The sequence below is a fragment of the Oncorhynchus tshawytscha genome, linkage group LG09 (genome assembly GCF_018296145.1).
Source record: "Oncorhynchus tshawytscha isolate Ot180627B linkage group LG09, Otsh_v2.0, whole genome shotgun sequence".
NCBI lineage: Eukaryota > Metazoa > Chordata > Actinopteri > Salmoniformes > Salmonidae > Oncorhynchus > Oncorhynchus tshawytscha.
The window spans coordinates 33,157,074-33,180,839 of record NC_056437.1 but is presented as its reverse complement, the minus strand read 5'-3'; the positions used below and the strand labels follow the sequence as shown (position 1 = coordinate 33,180,839).

Below are 23,766 nucleotides of genomic sequence, written 5' to 3'. Positions count from 1 at the left end.
GTGTCGCTGGACTGTCAGCTCCTGGCTCGTGCTGGCTTCCACGAATGCTTGCTGGCCTCTCGACAACAGAAAGCATATAGCGGTATTAATAGTCCTTCCGAGTGGTGCTTGTTCTTCCATCCACGAAAAAATTAGTTATTCCTTCTGGCATGTCAGAATTCATCATGAAGGTGTTGGAACCATCCGTTTCAACAGAAGTGTTATGAGAAAGCTGGGAATAATAAAACCACTGACATTGGCTTCTTTAGCGGCTTGTACGTCAGGGTTTTGAAGGATTACACAACGTTCCTGTAGACATTCTTAAAACCATTTTGTCAACAGTGTTCAGCGACATGCTGACGGCGAATGCATCGCTCGTCCTCTGCCGCGCTGACTTTCACCGCGAGCGAGGGTGGCGCAGATGCATCTTATAGCACAACAGTTATTGAGCTTGTGTTGTCGTTCTTCTTTACAGAGAGGAGTCGCGAGCTTTCTCGTCAGCGTTCGTATATATCGGCGCCATTTCGGTGATGAAGACTGTTATCAATTAGCCTAATGGAACTGTGTTTGAATTTTCAATTTTGCGGTGATACGTAGCTCATAAATTGTCATCGCAGATGATGGCGTTCTCCTTTCGAAGAGCACAAAATATAACTGTCCCACTGACAGGTTGACCAAATGCATGAGTTTCGATATGTTCCTCGGATGAGCTCACAATACAGGCAATACTCGCCGTCTAATCATTCATCCCAAAACATGGGCATAGCATGGAGTTTGCCACTTTTCGCCGTTAGTAACACCACTCTTCGCCAAAGGCTTTCCACTGTATTGAACATTGCGCGGTATATTCAAATACAAAGACAGTGAGTCGGCACTTATTGGGCATTAGTCTGACAGGCTACCCACCACTTCAGCAGTACCGATGTGTTGAGATCGCTTCGTGCAGGCTCAACGTCGCTCCACACGGTCCACAGCTATTTCAAGTGGCTGCTGTGGGCGCACATGTTGGCCGTACTACTCACAAAGCTGAAAGATGAACGCCCAGATTGTCATTGTGTGCCGTAGCATTACATTTCCTTTCACTGTGGGCCTAGCCAGAACTGGCCAGTTCAACGATGAACAAGCCTCCTTTCTCCACCTCTTTACAAGGCTCGCACATTTGGGAAGGTGTATGCTCTTCCCAGTAGGCCTGCCAAACACAGATTCATCCAGCTGATCGTGAAGCATGATTCGTCACCCGCAGCAACATTTCAGAGTCTGGTCGGTGTTGGTGCTTACACACCGTTAACGCCAGCATGGTGATCTTAGGCCCGCGCTGCCGGGCAATGGTAACCATTGCGAGTCTTCCAACAAACAGTTATTGTGCTGACGCCTTGTTTGAATAGGTGAGGTTGCACTGACGGTATTTATTTTATGTTCTTTCAGCATCAGCATGTAGCTCAAAGTTTACTCACAACAACAGACTTGCAGTTGATCGGGCTGCTTGACTTGTCTGACTGTTGGAGTTGGCACCCTATGACGTCACTGCAAGAACACTTACTGCCAATGCCTGCTCCATGGAAGGTATGGCTGTGTGCTCACTTTACACTACACACGGGTATGGTTGAATAAATCCACTCACTTGAAGGATGCAATCATTATTGCTCTCTTTATATATACAAAGGATGTCGAGAGTTTCTCATTGGCAAGCGTGCATGAATAGTCATCACTGTGCAGTTCTCCACCCTGCCATTAGTGGAGGCTCGTGGCTATCACAGGTGTTGACTGCCTGGCGAGGACAGAAAATGGTGAAAACTGGTGAAAATTATACAGTACTTCCTTTATAGCTATTTGGGGTGAAAATAGTAGCCTGTCAATAACAAAGTTTCACACTTGCCATGTACCTGTTGACAATGACAGAGGTCAAACGTCGTTTCACACTGCCGGCATTTTGCCCATTCACGCAGATCTTCTTCAGAGCAGCGATGTTTGGGCTGCCGTTGGTAACACGGACCACTTCTCCAAAGATATTTTTCTATAAGGATTCGGAGACCGGCTAGGCTCAGACGGATATGTTTACGAAGTCACTTTTCGTTGCACTGGGTGGTGTGTCTGGGATCATTGTCAGGTTCACCCAGCCACGCTTCACCTTAATGCCCTGCCGTGAGCGAGGGCTAATTCTCAAAATCTCACGAGAGCCGGCCCCATCTCTTCTCATGGACAAGTCATCCACTCCCTAGAAAACAGCCTCAAAGCATGATGCTCTGCCTCACACAGTATGGTGTCTTGATGCTGTAACCAGCATTTGTCCTTTCAAAGAAGTACATTTTGTTTTTCATCTGACCATACGATTTTCCCGTCTCTTCTAAAGTTCAGACGGCTGACATCTTAGCAACGCAGATTTGAGTCCGGCGCGCAGTGTGTTTATTGATGGCAGGGTTTGTTACTGGGTCCCAGCTTCGCAGGTCATTCATTAGTTCGCTTGATACCATCGTTTGCATCATTGACCATCGTGCGAGATCATGTGGCAGCCCCAGATCGATATCAGCGGTGTCTCTGAATGCCCTTCCATTTCCTAATACCTTCCCACAGTTGATTTTTTCACTATTGCAGACTGTTCTTCTCAGCCTATGGTGTCTATAATTTTGCTTGGCCATAGTTAGCCTGGCGAGACCGCCCTGGTGGACAGTGTGCTCTTATATTGATACAACAAGTTTCAAACAGGTGTCATTAATATAGGTGGTCTAGCGGGAGATTGCAGGTCTAGCAGCCTGTGAGTACAGAAATCTTGCTTGTTTGTAGTGACTATCGATTTATTTTTCCACCGCACTCTGCAAATAATTATTATAGTCTTAAATGATTTTCGATTTTCTTCATTTGTTCGTCTGTTGAAGTAGCCTATGATGAATCAAAGATTCTATCTTATGGGAGAATTTTTGTATTAATTATGGCCGATTCTGCTCACAAATTTCATGAAAATAGTCAAGTCATCTTCTTTACTATATTTAAAGCGTTATAAAATATCTCCACATGGGCTTGAGTGTATATCGCTCTTCAGTGGCATCGTACAAGGAGCGTGCGTATAGTGTTTCAGGGGGTGTGCCAGTTGTTTGACCACCACTACTCGTACGGCAAGCCGTGCCGTGAGACTCACAGGTCATCCTCTGTAGTCTGGAGGCATGGGGGCACACAAGGCCGCCGAGACAGACATCCAGCATTCATGCATTGCCCGAGACATGTACAGAGCATGCAGGACAGACTACCCGGGAGTCTCCCACCGCTCCCAGCCCCTCTGCATCCTCTCTGATCTCTCTTCTCAGCATGGCTGAGTTTTTCTGTTGTTGTCCAGGGCTAGAAGAAGATCAGTAGGTTTCCTCATTAGTTGCCACCATCTTCACTCCTCCTCCATTGTCTCTGGCCGGTTTTTTGGGAGTTCAGAGAGCTCTTATTTAAGTACCTACTTCGTTTACTAGAATGGGAACCACTGCCGACACTGGGGGATGGGTGGAAGAAGTGCATTTCCCAAAATAACATTATTATAGCCGTTTCTCAGGCTTGACATTTGGGTGTGATCTATGTGATTATAACTGTGGTAGGGTCCTTGTTGCGGGCGGTCGGGCTTGTGTCTGGCCTCCTCTCTGAAAGCTGTATCAGCTGCACAGGCTTGAATGCCATAATTTCAGAAGCCACTGTGTTTCCTGACACTAATACACTCCACCTACTGGCACTACCAGATCATTTCTTCATCTTCATTAACGGCCAAGCTTATCTTCCTTCTGCCGGCAGATAATGTCCAACAGAGGACATCATGCAGCTGTGACAGATAAACACACGCACATAAATTTAATTATTTCGGCGGGGTGATGTCATGCGTATTATCAGTACCAGCGGCCTGCAGCCAGCGGCTGCAGGGCCGGCTTGGCGTAGCTGTGACAGTGCCCAGTAGATTATGCCGGCAGTCCAGAGCCGGGGCCATCGTAATGGCCGGCAGATACGGACGCCCAGAGAGCGGTGCTGGGCTCACATTACTGGCAGGCTGGACATTGATGTGGTTTCGCCGGAAGGGGATAGATATGAGGGAGAGTAGATGGATATATGACGATAAGGGAGTAAGTTTATTAGTATGAGGAGAGAGGAGAGCATTTGAATTAGAGCTGAAGAAGACATTGAGTGTAGAGGTAGACTGATAGAAGTGATTCTTTACCTGACCACTCCTTATGACAGACTACTTGAGTTTGCAACAGCCAAAGATTTCTCAGAGCCTCTAAAGTGGTGAAAAATTAATGACTACAGCATCAGAAAATAATTTAAAAGCCAGGTTCAATATTTGGTGATATCCTCATTATTGGTCTAAATTGTGGAATAAAGTGAAACCATGCTGAGCATGCAGAGATAATTAGTATTTATTATCACAAATATGATAATGAAAGCAGGTTACAGCAGTTGTATTTCAACTGGTTTACACAACTACAGTCATGAAACAGCTATTGCCTCTTAGCTGCCATATTCGCTGCCAGCTGGGAGACCGGAACGCAAGCTACCCCGGCGGATTGACAAAGGCTTCAGGGCTGAGGAGCACTAGAGCTTGTTTCACGAAGAAAATTGATGAGAGTGGTGGTTCAGGTTGCAAACCCACACTGGGAGCCAAGGCATTTCTGAAACCGACCATAAAGGTCAGGAAAGCTCCACTTAACAGCACCAGTATCACCGTTTCCATTATCAGACAGTATCGGGACACAGTGCAGTGTACACAGGTGATGCCACCTGCAGCTTGCCTTCCGTTAGCCTCACTTCTGCAGATTACGACCCTCATCTTAGTATGGCCCCATAAATCGGCTACTGGTGTTGCTACAACTGTAGTGTTGTTTCCTTTTTGTTTTCTCTTTGTTTTCATTATTTTCTTTACATTCACACATTTAAATGTTCACAAAGGTGCCACTCCTAACTAATACAACGTACCATTATATTGCGCGAAATAGCTTTCAGCGCACATCGCTCCAGCTCAGCTCCGACTACCAGACGAGCACAGTACCGGCTCCATCGCTTAATCAGAACTCGAATGAATGCGTCCTTAGCTAACTCCGCCAACGTTTCACTAATGCCCGCCCTTGATTATTCAGCAATGCAGATATAGATTTCCAGCTTTATTGACACGCTATCATATTACGTGGTACGTACAAGATTAAAAGTTCGTGCGTTCGAGATTGTGTCTCCGCATCGATGCTTGCTGCCTGCTCCCGCCTCAGTACCAGGCAATTTAATTCACCATCGCTTGTTATTGCTGCTCTGCTTCGATCTCGCGGTTAGTTTGAGGGTTCATGTCTTCTCCTGGGATCCAGGTATGCATTACAGCTGATTTATAAGTTGGATGAAGATGCTTGCTTACTACCGCAAGTCAACAATGTTTCAGCCGATGCCAGACACCTCACACCTCCGGCCTCTTTGCTTTACCACAGCTCACCATCCTCCGGCAGCCTTGCCGCCCTCAGCCTGACCATTCCTTGTTTCTTTCTCGCTTCTTCTGCTTCTTCCGCTCTCACAGCTCCTCTCTTGTTTTTCAAGTCACAGCTCATCTTTGTTTTTCTTCGCTTCCTTGCTTTCTCGCTCTTCACACTCAATATCTCTCCGCCCTCTTGTTCTCTTTTGCCCTCACTCACCATTCCTCCGGCCTCTCTTGCCTTCTTCCCTTTCACAATTGGCCTCTCCTTGGGCTTCTTCTCGCTCCCTTCACAGCTCACCATCTCGCCTCTTTGCTTTTCTCGCTCATACAGCTCAATACTCTCCGCCCTTGTTTTCTTTTCTCACTCACAATTTTCATCAGTTTTTCCTTTCACGCAATGTTTAACACAAGCGCCTTCGACAGCCCATGCAATGTAGCCTGCGCATGTGAGAGAATTAGCTTCCTCCTTAAAGATCGGGCTGGTACAGTTGATAAGAAATGCACCCGCTGTTTCACTCTGACTCCATCTTCGGGTTTCTCTCTGAGCGCTGTGTCGACAAGGGGAGACGAAGGCAGGGCTGGGCTGCTGAGCTCAACAGTAGCGCCTTTATGTCTCTGCTGACAGCAGGTGCCAGCCACTCACAGTAGGGCTTTGTTTGCCTGGCACATAGCTCAAATGTTATCAGAAAAGAAGGAAACAAAACAGCCAGAGCCAGGCACAGACATTAGAGATAACACCGACTCTTCTCATTTTCCTGTCTGTTAGTAAACAGAGATGAGACCTTCCCACAACATTGAAAGTTACCCATCACTCCAGCAATTTCCTCTACTTCAGTTGTCTCTCCCCTTTCTCCTTCACAGACTGTACCTGGGGACAGGCCTACACAGTGAAGGGCGGCCCACTAACTTCGACCAAAGAAGGGCGCACGCTTCATCACCCGATTACTCCGAAGTTCAGACACGGGGACGCAAGGTGAAGAAGTTCCCTGGCACCGCGCAGAAGGCTGACCGTCATGGTGAGCCAGGATCATTTAAACAATGTTACTGCTGAGCCTACAGTTGGTCAGAGTTTACATACCTAGCCAAATATATTTAAATCAGCTTTTCACAATCCCTGATATTTGCCTGCAAGAAATTTCTTGTTAGTCAGTTAGGATCACTTTATTTTAAGAATTTGGAAATGTCAGATATTAGTAGATAGTATGATTTATTTCAGCTTTCTTTATTTATTATCATTACAGTGGGTCAGAATTCTGCATACCACTACAGTATTTAGCATGTTCTTAAATTTTCTGGGTCAGTTGGGTAGCCACACTTTCAATAATAGCCAGGTGGATTATGGCCCACTGATTGTGTCAGCTTGTAGGCCTCGCGCAACACGCTTTTTGCCTGCCCACAATTTTCTTATACCAGGGCCAGATAAGCCACTTCAATGTTCTCGACTTTGCCAGCCCAAGAGTTGTTGCAACTCTTGAAAGATGTTGGGTCATTGTCCAGTTGGGAAGACTATTTGCGATCAGCTTTAACTCTGATCGAGTCTTGATGCTGCTCGTTGGCAACTACCACTCACCATGACATCTATCTTGCAGAAGTCTCACTGCAGCAAAGCACTCCCTCAATAACATGATCCAGCCATCCCCGTGCAAATTCCACGATTTGAAGTCAGTTGGCGGTCGTTTCATTTTCAGCTCATCGTGCACCGCAAACATTATCTAGCCCCATGCCAGGAACTGTCGCCTGGCTTTGCTTGGTTTGGAAAGTCGCGTTTCTTCCTGCCGAGTTCAGGCCATGCCTATAGACCCTGTTTACCTGCGTGACAGCAGATATGTACCAGCCGAGCACTAATACGTCCTTGCTGCTGTCCTGGGATTGCACTTTCGCACAGCAGCTCAACTTAGGAGAGGCATGCCTTCCGCCTGAATGTATGATGAAGCGTGAAAGCCATGAAAGATACTACATTACACAGATGGCAGGCTCATATTTGAAAATTGCTCCCGCGACGAACAGACCGTGAGTGTCTGCCAAAATACCCCGAGTCTGGCCGATTTCTGATTTTCCACGATAATCGAGTTTGAAGGTGGTGGGCCCGTAGCCACGCACCGACCAAATTACGTTAATTGCCTGTCAGAAGTTTAAACTACGACATTTTCTGTAATTTCTAAAGCTGCGCAGCACAGTCATCCTAGTGCCTAAAACTTCGACCTCACTGAAATTGTGAAGCAGTGAATTGTAAGTGAAGTAATCTGTTCGTAACACTGTTGCAGATTTGTCATACACGTAGATAACCACCGACTGCCGTTAAGGGTTTCTGCCGTCGTGGAGTAGCTGAAAAACGAGTTTACGACTCAACCCAAGTGCATGCAAATTTCGACTTTCAACCGTATCTGTTCAGTAAAATTAAAGATGAATAAAGCTCTTTTGCAAGGGTGTGCATGTGGTCACTGAGAGAAAGTGTTTATAATACTCCTTTCAGAATGGCGTTATGTTTAATAGAACTTAGTGGTGTATGATCTAGCATTTTCTGATAGTAATTTCATTCACATACTGGGGGAATGGTTGTCTAATATCAGATGACACAAAATAGCCTATTAAATGTTATGTTACCAATGTACATATTAATGTCATATTCTCACCATGTATAAGCAAGTTTGCTTCGTACTGTCGATGGTGTGATTGATGAGCATCACATTACAATAATACGCCAGCTGCTGTTCATTGCCAAGCGCTTTATAGTAAGCAGTGTAAAATGAGTGCGACGCCACCAGCGTTACCTGCAGCTATCATACATGACAAGGGTATCAGGGGCAGGATGTCTGTGCAACAGATTGCAGCGGCTGTTTCTTCCATCTTGTTTCGAACAGAAAGTCAGTCAGCATATACATATGGCAGTGTGGCCGACGTTGCGGCTTAGACCCGCTATTATTCGCACTGACAGAAAGGATTTCATAACACGCTTGCCTGAATAAAATGTGACAGGACACGGTTGTTTTCCTGTTAATCATTACCTGAGAGTCTCGGTTTGCGATTGCGATTATTGGCGTTATAGCTTGCCTTCTGCCAGGAATCCAGACGAAAACAACCCGTCTCTTTAGCCATCTCACCAGCAGTACTGGTTTCGAATTTTCTCTCGTCTATAGAAGCTGCCAGATTTGCTCAGTGTACTGCCGTGGTTTCGAGTTGACTAGAGCAAATACCTAGGCAGGCAGATATACGGTTCCAGCGTCATCCAGTGCTCCTTTACCGCTTATGGGGATCACGCCGGTAAGGGTTCGATTGTAGCTCGAAGGCTGACTACCTCGGCAGAGCTATTCCTGCCTAGGTGAGAAAGCAGTGTAACAAGGAGCAGAAAGGCTTGCCTGCGCCATAGTTTACCTTCTCAGGCAATGAGTTTCTCGGAAGATGTTAGAAAGACACGGCTCAGGAAAGTAGACACACTGAGAGCCTGAGTGCAGTTAGGAGCTGCGTGCGTGTTGCTCTCGTAGGAAGACGACAGTGAAGGTAACAGAAGGAGAGGGCACACTCCAGTCAGTACAGCACGATAGGCATGTCACCTTCGCAACAAGGCCCGCCACACTACAGCTGGTACACCCAATTCCTCTTCCTCTACCTTAAACCCAATCACTGTCTCATACGCCACTACAGTATTAACATGCCAATGCTCCCGAGTTCAAACACAATCAGCTCCTGGCTCTGCATTTGGGCCAGCCCACCTCTCGGCTCAGTCCTTACCGATCTCTCATTACCTAGTAGCCAGGTTCAATACATCAGGTCATTTCCTCTATCTATACTGTGTTCCACCATCGTTCATCACAACCACAGCACCATATAACATCTAACACAACAATACATTTCCTGTCTCAGCACTCATTGCCATCACAGTTCACCACACCACATCTCCCACCCAGCATAATACATCTACAGTTCCGCCTCAGTTCCCCACTTCAGCTACTATACACAATACATGTAGTTCAGCTACCCATCTTCAGCACTTCAGCACATCAATACCCACAGTTCATCAATAGCATCTCATACACATCACATCTGCTGGAATTCAGCACGTCATCTCCTTTCAGCACCATATTAACATTCATTCACACTTCTTCGCTGCCTCAGCCAAGACATTTTCTTACTGTTGGCTTCAAATATTTACTTCCATTTTCCTTCAGCTCTGTCATCTTTACTGCTTATAAAGACAGCTCATACTAACAAAGGCCGCATCCCACAGACAGGCTGCCAACCATATTCTGCCCGGGTCCTCAGTTCTCGACGCCTTCTTCCTCCTTCGCCTCAGCTACAGCGCCCATTACCAAACCATGTCGCGCTTCCAGCACAAAGCTTCATCTCGAGAGACACAGAGATATCGAGATATACGACAGAAACACATTACACACCGCCAATCGTTCGCCGATCTATACGCCCCTCCACCTTCACTCTGCTTAGTACCATAATTACTCAGCAGACAGACACAGACAGTCTGCTCAGTTGGTTCGTAGCTATTGACTCACCGACTGAAGCCTGCTCAATTTCCAGTTTCTGTTTCTGAATTCTCACTGCCAGATCGAGAAATGTTGATTGGCTAAGAGGTATTCACCAAGATAAAGACGCTTACCTCCACCTTCTCATCATCTTTGGCGACGCTGGGTTCGCACGACAGCAGCCGCATCACCGGCTCCCGACACCGCTCCTCACGCGCCGATGACCGCCGTTATGAAGGGGACACACACAAATAGCCAGCCATGACAAGGCCCGTTAGTGTGCACAGTGAGGAGCGGGTTTGCGTAGGCTCGCTGGCCTCCAGCCGCCATACGCCATTCTACGGCTTGTGCTCTCCTCTTCCTCCAGAAAGACGTTCAAAGCCCAGATGTTTCACGTAGCGCTTCAATCGGTGTAGTGACGCAATCCCGAAAACCAGGGCGAGGGGACACCCCGCCACCTGGGAAAGAAGATCAGCACGTTAAAGATTTCTGCTCGCCCAGCCGCTAGTACACACACAGATGTAATATTGTCGAAGTATCAAACATGAACACTCCGCCGTTGACCCCCAGTTGGCCGGATGTCCCTGGGGCGACGGACCTTCTGATGAATATCAATAGAAACCGTTGGCTACGAAAAACTCAGCAACACGCACGCAATATTTTCGACGACAAATCGCCAGGCTCACACTCGCCAGCACTTGGCCATTTCATCTTCGCTCATTCACCTTCGAATGGCACACGTCCATGTTCACTCACCATATTAACAATCCTTCTTAACTCAACCTCCTCACCTGCCACCGACTGAAGTGCCCTGAACAGGTTACGTCAATAAGGGTTCACCTGATTCGCCTGGTCAGTTCGTCATGGAAAGAGGTTCTTACGTCACTCATTGATATTTAAGATTTTTACAAAACACAATGGGAAATAGATTGCGTTTTCACTCACTGCATGGAGCTGATGATTTCAACAGAATGGATACTCACGCCAACTCAGACAAAATGCTTCCACTTGGGCTTCGAATGTGCTCCTCGTCAGTTTTCTATACCTGTAGACTTCCCGTGGGAGGCACCATGAATGTAAGGAATGCAAACCATCGCTCAGGAATTCCAATACAGAGTCAGCACCACGTGGGCATGGAGGAGTGGCACAGCTTGGCACGCCGTGAGTCCTCACACTCCTGACTACCTTATCTGCTCTTCACTGATGAATGCTCTCATTTGCTTGGCGTGATTGAAAGGTTGTATGGTGGACATCTAATCTAATAGCTGTTGGATGCAGTTAATGCCAGTGCTGTACAATGGTGTAATAATGCAGTGACCGTACCTGATCTCGTAAGAGATCTCCTTCTCGTACTTCTTCCTGTGGTGGGCGCGGCAGCAGCAGAAGAGGACGATGGCGATGATGATGAGGGCCAGCAGCACAGCGATGATGGCTCCAGCTATGATACCAGCAGTGTTGGGTGCTAGACCACAGATCATTAAAAAAAATATACATGATACATGATAAAATTCCACAATTCCACCATACAACCAATACAGGTCCAAGCACCAATCCACGCCAGATAAATGAAAACATTGATAGTCTTCAATTAAAGAGCAGATAAAGGTGAATCAGGGGGTGGTGAGGGACTCACGGGGAGTGATGCCAAGCTGTAGAATACACTCCTCCATGCCCACGTGGTTCTTAGCTGTGCAGCGGTAGGTTCCTGAGGAGCTGATGGACGCATTCCTTACATTCATGGTGCCTCCCACAGGGTCTACAGACATAGAGAGGCTGACAGGTTACAGGGGCACGTTCAGGAAGCCAAAAAGAAATTGGAAACATTTTTGTCCATTTACTTGAGTTGGCAGTGAATATCCATTCTGTTTGAAATCATCAGCTCCATCTGAGGATGGTGAAAACTTGTGTAACCACATTGTGTTTTGTAAAAATCTTCAATAAATACAATGAGTATAGAAAATATTAAGAACACCTCTTTCCATGACAGACTGACCAGGTGAATCCAGGTGAAAGCTATGAACCCTTATTGACGTAACCTGTTAAGTCCACTTCAATCAGTGTAGATGAAGGGGAGGAGACAGGTTAAAGAAGGATTGTTACGCCTTGAGACAATTGAGACATGGATTGTGTGCCATTCAGAAGGTGAATGGGCAAGACAAAAAAATGTAAGTGCCTTTGAACGGGGAATGGTAGTAGGTGCCTGGCGGTTTGTGTCAAATATTGCATTGCAATGTTGCTGGGTTTTTCATGCTCAACAGTTTCCTGTGTGTATCAAGAATGGTCCATCACCCAAAGGACATCCAGCCAACTTGGGGGGGTCAACTGAATATTTGGAAGGTGTTCCTAATGTTTGATATACTCGGTGTATATTTACATCCTGTGTGTGTTACCTAGCACGGCTGAGGCAGGCAGAATCTTGCTGTCACTGGTCTTCTCCCAGGTGTACTGCAGGGGGTTGGTCCCCTCACTGGATGTACACCTCAGGACCACGTCCTTACCCTCCTGGGTGGGGCCTTCAGTAGAGCATCTGGGCTTGGACGGCCTCACTGTCAGGGGAGAGGGAGGAGGGGGAGAGGGCATAAGCTATTAGAGATGGCATACATGGCGGAAAACAGAAATTAGCTTGAAGCTACACAAACCCTTCCTCATTTTCCAATGCACACCCCCCTAGCAGGTTGCTGAGCTCTGTGTGTGTGTGTGTGTCCCCTTCATAGCAGCAGTCATCAGCATAATGAGAGCAGTAATCAGGGTAATTGATACAGCTGCTGTCATTACAGGTGCTGTCACTAAAGATGATGAAGATTGGAGAGTGACGTGCGCACACAAGGGGTAGTGCCTCTCTGGGAAAGCCAAGCGTACGCAAACAATTTCCTCAGTCTGTTGGCAGGAGATGTGATGAGAATTCAAAAGCAAACAAAGCCCCAAATTGAAACCAGGCTGGATCCAGTGCAAGTCAAAGATATACAGACCAACTGACAGACTGTCTGTCTGTCTGCTGGAGAGGGTGGGATGAGGTATGGGTACTAAAGCCAGGGGTGGGAGGTGGAGGGGCATTCTAAATATTGTCGTCTTTAGGAAGCCTGATTGGCCGTGTGTGAATGTGTGTGTGCGTCTGTGTGTATATCTCTCTGTCTCTCTCTGTGTGCATCTCTCGGATAGAGCTTTGTGCTAGAGCGCTGACATCATGGTTTGGTAATGGGCGCTGTAACAACAAAGCCCAGGGAAAGGGAGGGGAGAGAGAGGAGAGGGAGGGGAGATCAGGGACAGGGACTTATCGGGCAGAACCATGTGGATTAACACCAGAGAGCCCTGTCCTGTGGGACACGGCAGCACATAGATTAGTATGGGCTGTGCGCTGCACTAAAAGGCAGGGGGTCAGGATGGACAGAACGAGAGAGGGGAGGAGAAATGGAAGAGAAATTAAATGAGTGCTGATGGACCGGGGGGGTGATATGAACGAGAGGAGGTAAAAAGAGAAAAATAATGTCTTGAGACAGATACTGTAGAGAGTGTGAGATCGGTTGTGGTGGACTACATGGATGTGGTGTAATATGAAGTGCTGAAGATAAGGAGATGTATTGGTTGTGCTGGACTACATGGATGTGGTGTAATATGAAGTGCTGAAGATAAGGAGATGTATTGGTTGTGGTGGACTACATGGATGTGGTGTAATATGAAGTGCTGAAGATAAGGAGATGTATTGGTTGTGCTGGACTACATGGATGTGGTGTAATATGAAGTGCTGAAGATAAGGAGATGTATTGGTTGTGGTGGACTACATGGATGTGGTGTAATATGAAGTGCTGAAGATAAGGAGATGTATTGGTTGTGGTGGACTACATGGATGTGGTGTAATATGAAGTGCTGAAGATAAGGAGATATATTGGTTGTGGTGGACTACATTGAGGTACTGATAGGACACAGTATAGATAGAGGGAGAGTGATACATTGTGGTAGACCACAGTGGGATGGCTATAAAGACAATGAGGGATCAGTTGGGACTGAGGCCAGGGAGACAGAAAGATTGGCTTTAGAGAGGTCTAGGTAGGGCTGATTGGTTGTTTGGACTCAGGGAGCGATTGGCATGTTAAATACTGTAGTGGCGTATGAGTAATGAGATAGTGATTGGGACTAAGGTGAGGGAAAGAGGAATTGTGATTGGCTGCCGAAAGCTGTAGTGAGGTAGCGGCAGACACTGATCAGTTGCGAGGGTTGCTGACATGCCTGTCCGGTGTGCTGTACTGACTGCAGGTGTGCCCTCTCCTTCTGTTACCTTCACTGTCGATCTTCATACAGGGAGACAACACGCACACAGCTCCTAACGTTACCTGCACTCAGGACAAATGCCCCTGTGTGTGTGTGTGTGTGTGTCTACTTCCTGAGAGAGTGTGACCGTGTCCTTCCCTGCCAATGCGCTCGGGAGCATTTACGTTCCGGTGACGATATTGACCTGAAGGTAAACTGTGGCGCAGGCAAGATGTCTTCCTGTCTCCTTGTTACACTGCTCTCCTCTAGAATAGGAATAGCTCTGCCCGAGTGGTCAATGCCTTCAGGCCTGTCAGACCCACTACCAGGCGGCGGCACTAAACTAGTAAAGACACTAGATGACCAGCTCTGTGGCCAAGAAATTCCTCTGCACAGCTCCCTAAGGACCATCACCATCTGCCTGCCTAGGTATTTGCTCTAGTCAGCTCAAGCCCATCTCTCCTTGGCTGGCTCAGGTACACTGAACAAATCTAACCTTCCTTCCTATAGACGTGAGAGAGGCTTCGAGCCAGCCTTGCTGGTGTAAAGGAATGGCTAAAAAGACAGGTTGTTTTCGTCTAGTTCCTGGTAAAGGAAGGTAAATATAACACCAACAGATCATGTCACAAAACCAGTTTCTCAGATGTGGTTAACCAGGAAAACAACCGTGTCCTAATCACATTTTATTCAGGCAAACACAGTGTTTATGAGAAATCCTTCATCAGTGCGGGGCTCTAATAACAGTTCATATGTTGTTTGACCACAGCCGTCAGCCCACACTGCTTTTCATATGTAAATATGCTGACTGGTTGAGTGACTTTCTGTATGTTCAGAGTAAAGTTGACTCACCGAGCAGCCATACACGGCAAGTCTGTTTGCACAGACATCACTATGAATGCTCTGCCTATTCTATACCCACTGTCATGTATGATATACGGTTAGCTTGCTGAGTGGCTGTCATAAGGCCCGTATCACTTCATTTTACACTGCTTTACTGTCACTTAGCAACAATGAAACAGCTGGCTGAGGCGACATTACATTATGTGTGATGCTCATCAATCACACCATCATTTAATTGCAAAGCAAAACACTTAGCATACATAATTTCAGAATATGGCAGCATTAATGTACATTTGACAACACTTAACTACATTTAATAGGCTATTTTGATGTCATCTGATATTGACAGCCATTTCCCTACCGTATACTGATTGAATGGGATTGCAATATCAAGGAAAATGCTAGATCAATACACACCACTAGGATTATTAAACATAACGCCATTCTAGAGGGGTATTGCATAAACACTTCTCTAGTGAGCCACATGCACCCTTTAAAAGGCATTATGCTTGGAGGTTTTACTGAACAGATACAGTTGAAGTCAGAAATTTACATACACTTAGGTTGGAGTCATTAAAACTCGTTTTTCAACCACTCCACACATTTCTTGTTAACAAATTATAGCTTTGGCAAGTCGGTTAGGACATCTACATTGAGCATGACAAGTCATTTTTCCAACAATTATTTACAGACAGATTACTTCACTTACAATTCACTGCTTCACAATTTCAGTGGGTCAGAAGTTTACAAACACTAAGTTGACTGTGCCTTTAAACAGCTTGGAAAATTACAGAAAATGATGTCATGGATTTAGAAGCTTCTGATAGGCTAATTAACATAATTTGAGTCAATTGGCGGTGTACCTGTGGATGTATTTCAAGGCCTACCTTCAAACTCGGTGCCTATCTGCTTGACATCATGGGAAAATCAAAAGAAATCAGCCAAGACCTCAGAATTTATTTTGTAGACCTCCACAAGTCTGGTTCATCCTTGGGAGCAATTTTCAAATGCCTGAAGGTACCACGTTCATCTGTACAAACAATAGTACGCAAGTATAAACACCATGGCACCACGCAGCCGTCATACCGCTCAGGACGGAGACGCGTTCTGTCTCCTAGAGTTGAACGTACTTTGATGCGAAAAGTGCAAATCAATCCCAGAACAACAGCAAAGGACCTTGTGAAGATGCTCGAGGAAACAGGTACATAAGTATCTATATCCACAGGTAAACAAGTCCTATATCGACATAACCTGAAAGGCCGCTCAGCAAGGAAGAAGCCACGGCTCCAAAATCGCCATAAAAAAGCCAGACGACAGTTTGCAACTGCACATGGGAACAAAGATCGTACTTTTTGGAGAAATGTCTTCTGGTCTGATGAAACAAAATAGAACTGTTTGGCCATAATGACCATCATTAGGTTTGCAGGAAAAAGGGGGATGGCTGGATCATGTTGTGGGGGTGCTTTGCTGCAGTAGGGACTGGTGCACTTCACAAAATAGATGGCATCATGAGTGAAAATTATGTGGATATATTGAAGCAACATCAAGACTTCAGTCAGGAAGTTAAAGCTTGGTCGCAAATGGGTCTTCCAAATGGACAATGACCCCAAGCATACTTCCAAAGTTGTAGCAAAATGGCTTAAGGACAACAAAGTCGAGGTATTGGAGTGGCTATCACAAAGCCCTGAACTCAATCCCATAGAGAATTTGTGGGCAGAACTGAAAAAGCGTGTGCAAGCAGGGAGGCCTACAAACCTGACTCAGTTACACCAGCTCTGTCAGGTGGAATGGGCCATAATCCACCTAACCTATTGTGGAAAGTTTGTGGCTACCCGAAACGTTTGACCCAAGTTAAACAATTTAAAGGCAATGCTACCAAATACTAATTGAGTGTATGTAAAATTCTGACCCACTGGGAATGTGATGAAATAAATAAAAGCTGAAATAAATCACTCTCTCTACTAATATCCTGACATTTCAAATTCTTAAAATAAAGTGATCCTAACTGACCTAACCAGGAAATTCTTACTATGATTAAATGTCAGGGATTGTGAAAAAGCTGAGTTTAAATATATTTGGCTAAGGTGTATGTAAACTTCTGACTTCAACTGTAGATAGCAGAGTAGCGGCTGTTTAAAATGTAATCCATGGCAACCCACTCACCCATGACGGTCAGTAGCATCTTTCTGCTGCGGATGCCAGGGGCCTTCTTCACCTTGCATTGGTAGGTCCCCGTGTCTGAGGACTTCAGACCAGTCAGGTTGATGGAAGCGTCGCCATTCTTTGGGTCAGGTGAGTTGAAGTGGGCCCGCCCCTTCACTGCGGGGTAGTAGTCCTCATAGGCCCTGTCCCCAGAGTACAGGATCACCTGGGGGTGGAGGGAGGAAGAGAACATGAGGGAGGGAAAGAGAGGGAATAGACTGAGAATTAGAGGGAGATTGCTGGGTGTAATGGAGTTACAACTTTTCAGAAAAACAAGTCAAAGCTGGTTATTAAGAGTGAGTGCAAAGCCCACCCCCCATCTCTGTTTACTAAAACAACAGACACTGAAATGAAGAGTCAGTGTATTGTTATCTCCCTAATGTCATATGCCTGGCTCTGGCTTGTTTTTGACCTTTCTTTTCTGTGCTGCTGAGCTATGGCACGGAACAAACAAAGCCCTACTGTGGAGTCAAAGCAACACCTGCTGTGTCAACAGAGACATAAAGAGAGAGCGCTATGACCTGAGCTCAGCAGCAGCCCCCAGCCCTACCTTCATCTCCCCTACCCCCGTCTGTCTCTCCCCCTCCCCTCCGACACAGCGCTCAGAGGAGAAGCCAGAAGATGGAGTCAAGGTGGAGCCAGCGGACGACAAGCGGCACACGAGCAGCACGGAAGCAAAGTAAACAAAACACCACAACCACGGCACAAAAGAGGGAGGGAGGGCTAAACAATTCTCTCACATCGCAGGCAGACAACACATACACAAATATATTCTACATTTTCCATGGAGCTTGTCAGAGACGGGGGCTTGTGTTGTGTGCAGTGATCACCATCATACACACGCACTGGAGGAGAGTAGAGGAAAAACTGAGTAGGCCTCCTAATGAACACAGAGGTCCAGGGAGAGCGGAAGGGAAGAGAAAACAAAGAAAGAGAGACTAACAGAACGGAAAGACGGTGGGCTGTGAGGGAGCGAGAGAAAAGAAAACAAAGAGAACCGGAGGGGTGGTGGGCTGTGAGGGAGCGAGAGAAAAGAAAACAAAGAGAACCGGAGGGATGGTGGGCTGTGAGGGAGCGAGAGAAAAGAAAACAAAGAGAACCGGAGGGGTGGTGGGCTGTGAGGGAGCGAGAGAAAAGAAAACAAAGAGAACCGGAGGGATGGTGGGCTGTGAGGGAGCGAGAGAAAAGAAAACAAAGAGAACCGGAGGGGTGGTGGGCTGTGAGGGAGCGAGAGAAAAGAAAACAAAGAGAACCGGAGGGTGGTGGGCTGTGAGGGAGCGAGAGAAAAGAAAACAAAGAGAACCGGAGGGATGGTGGGCTGTGAGGGAGCGAGAGAAAAGAAAACAAAGAGAACCGGAGGGATGGTGGGCTGTGAGGGAGCGAGAGAAAAGAAAACAAAGAGAACCGGAGGGGTGGTGGGCTGTGAGGGAGCGAGAGAAAAGAAAACAAAGAGAACTGGAGGGATGGTGGGCTGTGAGGGAGCGAGAGAAAAGAAAACAAAGAGAACCGGAGGGATGGTGGGCTGTGAGAGAGCGAGAGAAAAGAAAACAAAGAGAACCGGAGGGATGGTGGGCTGTGAGGGAGCGAGAGAAAAGAAAACAAAGAGAACCGGAGGGATGGTGGGCTGTGAGGGAGCGAGAAAACAAAACAAAGAGAACCGGAGGGATGGTGGGCTGTGAGGGAGCGAGAGAAAACAAAACAAAGAGAACCGGAGGGATGGTGGGCTGTGAGATGTCTAACAGCTCGGCTGGGGAGCCTTGTTGTTGACCCCACGGCAGGGCTGCCAAGCCACGGCTGTGTAGGCTAAGCTACATCTTGTATCTATTAGCCACGTAAACTGTAATGCATTCCACCTGGATCCCAGGAGAGACATGGAGCCCTCAAACTAACTTCACTGGGATCAGAGCAAAGGCAGCAATAACAAAGCGATGAGAGAAGGTGGAGGAGAGGAAATTAAATTGCCTGAGGCACTGGGGTAAGGACAGGCAACAAGCACTCCTTCTGATACGGAGACACAATCTCAGACACACAGACTACAATCTTGTACATACCACATGTAATAACGTGGCTCAATAAAACAAATCCTATATAAATCCTACGTACTGGAAATCAAAGGGCAGACGTTAGTGAGAAGAGAAACAGACAAGCGGAGTTGAAAACAAGGACACGTTCATTCCGGAGTTCTGATTCAGAACAGGTAGACCAGTACTACAGTATACATCTGGTGAGGTCAGACTGAAAGTCTCTGAGGGCAAATATTGCACTAAGGGACCTCTTCTCATAATTATAATAGTACATTGTATTAGTTAGGGTGGCACCTTTGTGGACATTTAAAGTCACCTTAAATAGTAATGAACTAATAAAGAAAATAGTAAAAAATAAAGAAAATAAAAAAAGGGAAACAACCTCTATTATACTGGTTGTAGCAGCACCAGGAGTGAGACAAAGGTTCGGTTACTTACATGGGGCCATATAAAGATGAAGTCATCGTCATGTGACTCCCCTGCACGGAGAGGGTGGGGCTAATTTGAGAGGCAAAACAGGGAGTGGCATCACCTGTGTACACTACACTCAATGTCCCGGTCTGTCTGACTCTGTCGACAGTGTTCTTGCGTCTTTGGTAAAGTCGGGCTTTTCTCCTGACTCAGCCGTGCCCCTATAGTCAGTTTCAGAAATGTACCTTGGCTCCAAATTGAATCTCAAGGTTTAACCTGAACCACTACACTCTCATGTCAGATTTTCTTCAGTAAACAAAGCTCTAGTGCTTTCCTCAAGGACACAAACCTTTATCAATCCACCAGGAATTTGAAGCAGCTAGCTACCGTTCCATTCTCCCAGCTAACCTTGAGAATATAGCGCTAAAGGCAACTATCATTAATGTATTTTCATGACTGTAGTTACCATTATCGTAGTTGAGAATACAATACTCGCAACCTGCTTCCAGCCTATCTGTAATGTCCCCGCGATGAGCGCTAAATGCTAATTATCTCTGCATGGCATTTCAGGCCAACATAGAGGTGCATTAGCTATGGTTCACTTATTCCCTGAATTTGGATATGTAGGGATATACGAAATAAACAGACCACAACTCCCAAATTAATTTTCTGATGCAAGCAGTGCATTGTTTTTTCCTACTTTAGAAATACAAAAATGCCAGTTTGACTGTGCAAACTCAAAGTAGTCTGTCATAGGGAGTGGTAGGTAAAGGGTCCGCCCCCTCCAGTCTACCTCTACACTCAATATCTTCTTCACGCCTCTAATTCCATCCTCTCCTCTCTCCTCCACTCCCTCTCCTTTGCTACTTCCCCTTATCTCCTTTTGTCATATATCCCATCTACTCTCCCTCCATATCCTCCCCCCTTCCAGCAGAGTAGATCAGTACCACACATCCAGTAGTCCAGCCTGCCAGTACAGTGTAGGCCCAGCATCACCCCTCCCCCTTCTCGCTCTCTGGACGTCCAGTAGTCTTGCCAGCCAGTACAGTGTAGCCCCAGCTCTGGTTTGCCAGCACTAATCCTACTGGGCACTGTCACATACACCAAGCCAGCCCTGCAGCCACTGAACTTAACAGGCCACTAATTACTGATAATACACATGACATCACCCCACCAGGGCGCAAGTAGGTTGTGTGCGTGTGTTTGTCTGTCTATGCACTGAGTGTCCCTCTGATTGGACAATTAATATCTACCCGCTTAGAGGAAGATAGAAACTTGGCCGTTGTGAATGAAGAAATGGTCTGGTGAGATTGTGGCCCTTGTAAAAGATTGGAGATGCGCAATGAATGTCAAAACAAAAATAATGAGCAGTGAAGCTAAACTCTGAGTATGGAACATTCAAAACATGTCTACAGCTGAGTACAACTAGAGAGGAGGTAGACCACAAACGGAAAACCACCCACAACTGGGTTCTACAGTTATATCCACATGAGCATTGTAGTCTTTACACAGAAATGTCAAACCTGGGGAGTACAATGACGGCTCTATAATAATAATGTTATTTTTGGGAAATACGCCACTTCTTCCACCCCCATCCCTCCCAATTAATCAGCAGTGGTTCCCATTCTAAATAAAATGAAGTAGGTCAAAAACAAATAGAGCTCTCCTGAGGCACTGCTCCCCAATTTAAAAAAAAAAAAAACCTGCATTTTGCAGAGACAATGGAGGGAGAGGAGAGAGCAGGGCTGGGCTGGAAGTAGGAGCCAGGGAGGAATGGTGAGAGGGACAGCTAATGAAGGGCTCCTACTGATCTTCTTCTAGCCCTGGACAACAACAAAAAAACTCAGGCCATGGGGGACAAGGAGAGAGAGAGATAGAGAGAGGATGCAGAGGCATCAATAGCGGAGGAGTGGAACGGAGAGACACAGGAGAGACTCCCCCACCATTCAGAGGCCTGGAGTGAGGCCATCTATCCCTCTATAGGCTTCTAGCTACATGTCCTCAGGCAATGCATGGGCTATGTGGATCTGTCTATTCTCTCAGCAGCCTTGTGTACCCCATACCTCCAGACTACAGAGGGATGACGCGGCCTGTACACAGAGCTGCTGGGTTCTCACAGCACGGCTGGAAGGTGGCATTCCACTCAATAGAGGTACCATGCAGAGAGTAGGTGGGTGAGGTCAAAGAGCCAACTAACACACCCCCACAAACCCCTTCTCACGCACTCACGAGCGTGCACAGTGTACGCTTACACACACTGAAAGAGCGATGCCACACACTCAAACCCATGTGGGATATTTTATAACGCTTTAAAAACATGCACCAAGTAAAAGAGATGACCGGCTGTTTTTATTGTCATGGGGGTTGTGTGGGCAAAAAAGTATTTAGTCAGCCACCAATTGTGCAAGTTCTCCCACTTAAAAAGATGAGAGGAATGTACATTTCATCATAGATACACTTCAACTATGACAGACAAAATGAGAAGAAAAATCCAGAAAATCACATTTTAGGATTTGTAATGAATTTATTTGCAAATTATGGTGGAAAATAAGTATTTGGTCACCTACAAACAAGCAAGATTTCTGGCTCTCACAGACCTTTAAGAGGCTCCTCTGTCCTCCACTCGTTACCTATATTAATGACACCTGTTTGAACTTGTTATCAGTATAAAAGACACCTGTCCACAACCTCAAACAGTCTCACTCCAAACTCTACTATGGCCAAGACCAAAGAGCTGTCAAATGACACCAAAAACAAAATTATAGACCTGCACCAGGCTGGGAAGACTGAATCTGCAATAGGTAAGCAGCTTGGCTTGAAGAAATCAACTGTGGGAGCAATTATTAGGAAATGGAAGACATTCAAGACCACTGATAATCTCCCTCGATCTGGGGCTCCACGCAAGATCTCACCCCGTGGGGTCAAAATGATCACAAGAACGGTGAGCAAAAATCCCAGAACCACACGGGGGGACCTAGTGAATGACCTGCAGAGAGCTGGGACCGAAGTAACAAAGCCTACCATCAGTAACACACTACGCCGCCAGGGACTCAAATCCTGCAGTGCCAGACGTGTCCCCCTGCTTAAGCCAGTACATGTCCAGGCCCGTCTGAAGTTTGCTAGAGAGCATTTGGATGATCCAGAAGAAGATTGGGAGAATGTCATATGGTCAGATGAAACCAAAATATTACTTTTTTCGTCGTGTTTGGAGGACAAAGAATGCTGAGTTGCATCCAAAGAACACCATACCTACTGTGAAGCATGGGGGTGGAAACATCATGCTTTGGGGCTGTTTTTCTGCAAAGGGACCAGGACGACTGATCCATGTAAAGGAAAGAATGAATGGGGCCATGTATCGTGAGATTTTGAGTGAAAACCTCCTTCCATCAGCAAGGGCATTAAAGATGAAACGTGGCTGGGTCTTTCAGCATGACAATGATCCCAAACACACCACCCGGGCAACGAAGGAGTGGCTTCGTAAGAAGCATATCAAGGTCCTGGAATGGCCTAGCCAGTCTCCAGATCTCAACCCCATAGAAAATCTTTGGAGGGAGTTGAAAGTCCGTGTTGCCCAGCAACAGCCCCAAAACATCACTGCTCTAGAGGAGATCTGCATGGAGGAATGGGCCAAAATACCAGCAACAGTGTGTGAAAACCTTGTGAAGACTTACAGAAAACGTTTGACCTCTGTCATTGTCAACAAAGGGTACATAACAAAGTAATGAGAAACTTTTGTTATTGACCAAATACTTATTTTCCACCATAATTTGCAAATAAATTCATAAAAAATTCTACAATGTGATTTTCTGGATTTTTTTCCCTCATTTTGTCTGTCATAGTTGAAGTGTACCTATGATGAAAATTACAGGCCTCCCTCATCTTTTTAAGTGGGAGAACTTGCACAATTGGTGGCTGACTAAATACTTTTTTGCCCCACTGTATGAAAACTTCCGACATCAACTGTATATATAAAAAAGTATGTGGACACGTCTTCAAATTAGTGGATTTGGCTATTTCAGCCATACCCGTTGATGACAAGTGTATAAAATTGAGCACACAGCCATGCAATCTCCATAGACAAACATTGGCAGTAGAATGTTCTTACTGAAAAGCTCAGTGACTTTCAACGTGGCACCGTCATAGGATGCCAACTTTCCAACAAGTCAGTTCG

At 46.2% G+C, this 23,766-nt stretch overlaps 1 protein-coding gene across 1 annotated transcript in view; it reads right to left on the bottom strand.

Annotated features, from left to right (window-relative positions):
- cxadr (CXADR Ig-like cell adhesion molecule) overlaps positions 1-23,766 on the bottom strand; it is a 129,972-nt gene that overhangs the window by 65,652 nt on the left and 40,554 nt on the right. Inside the window, exons 3-6 of the mRNA XM_024431715.2 lie at positions 17,122-17,326; positions 12,264-12,419; positions 11,507-11,629; positions 11,197-11,335 (exon numbers count right to left, since the gene is read on the bottom strand). Of these exons, the coding sequence (XP_024287483.1) occupies positions 11,197-11,335; positions 11,507-11,629; positions 12,264-12,419; positions 17,122-17,326 (623 nt within the window). The remainder of the gene's footprint in view (positions 1-11,196; positions 11,336-11,506; positions 11,630-12,263; positions 12,420-17,121; positions 17,327-23,766) is intronic.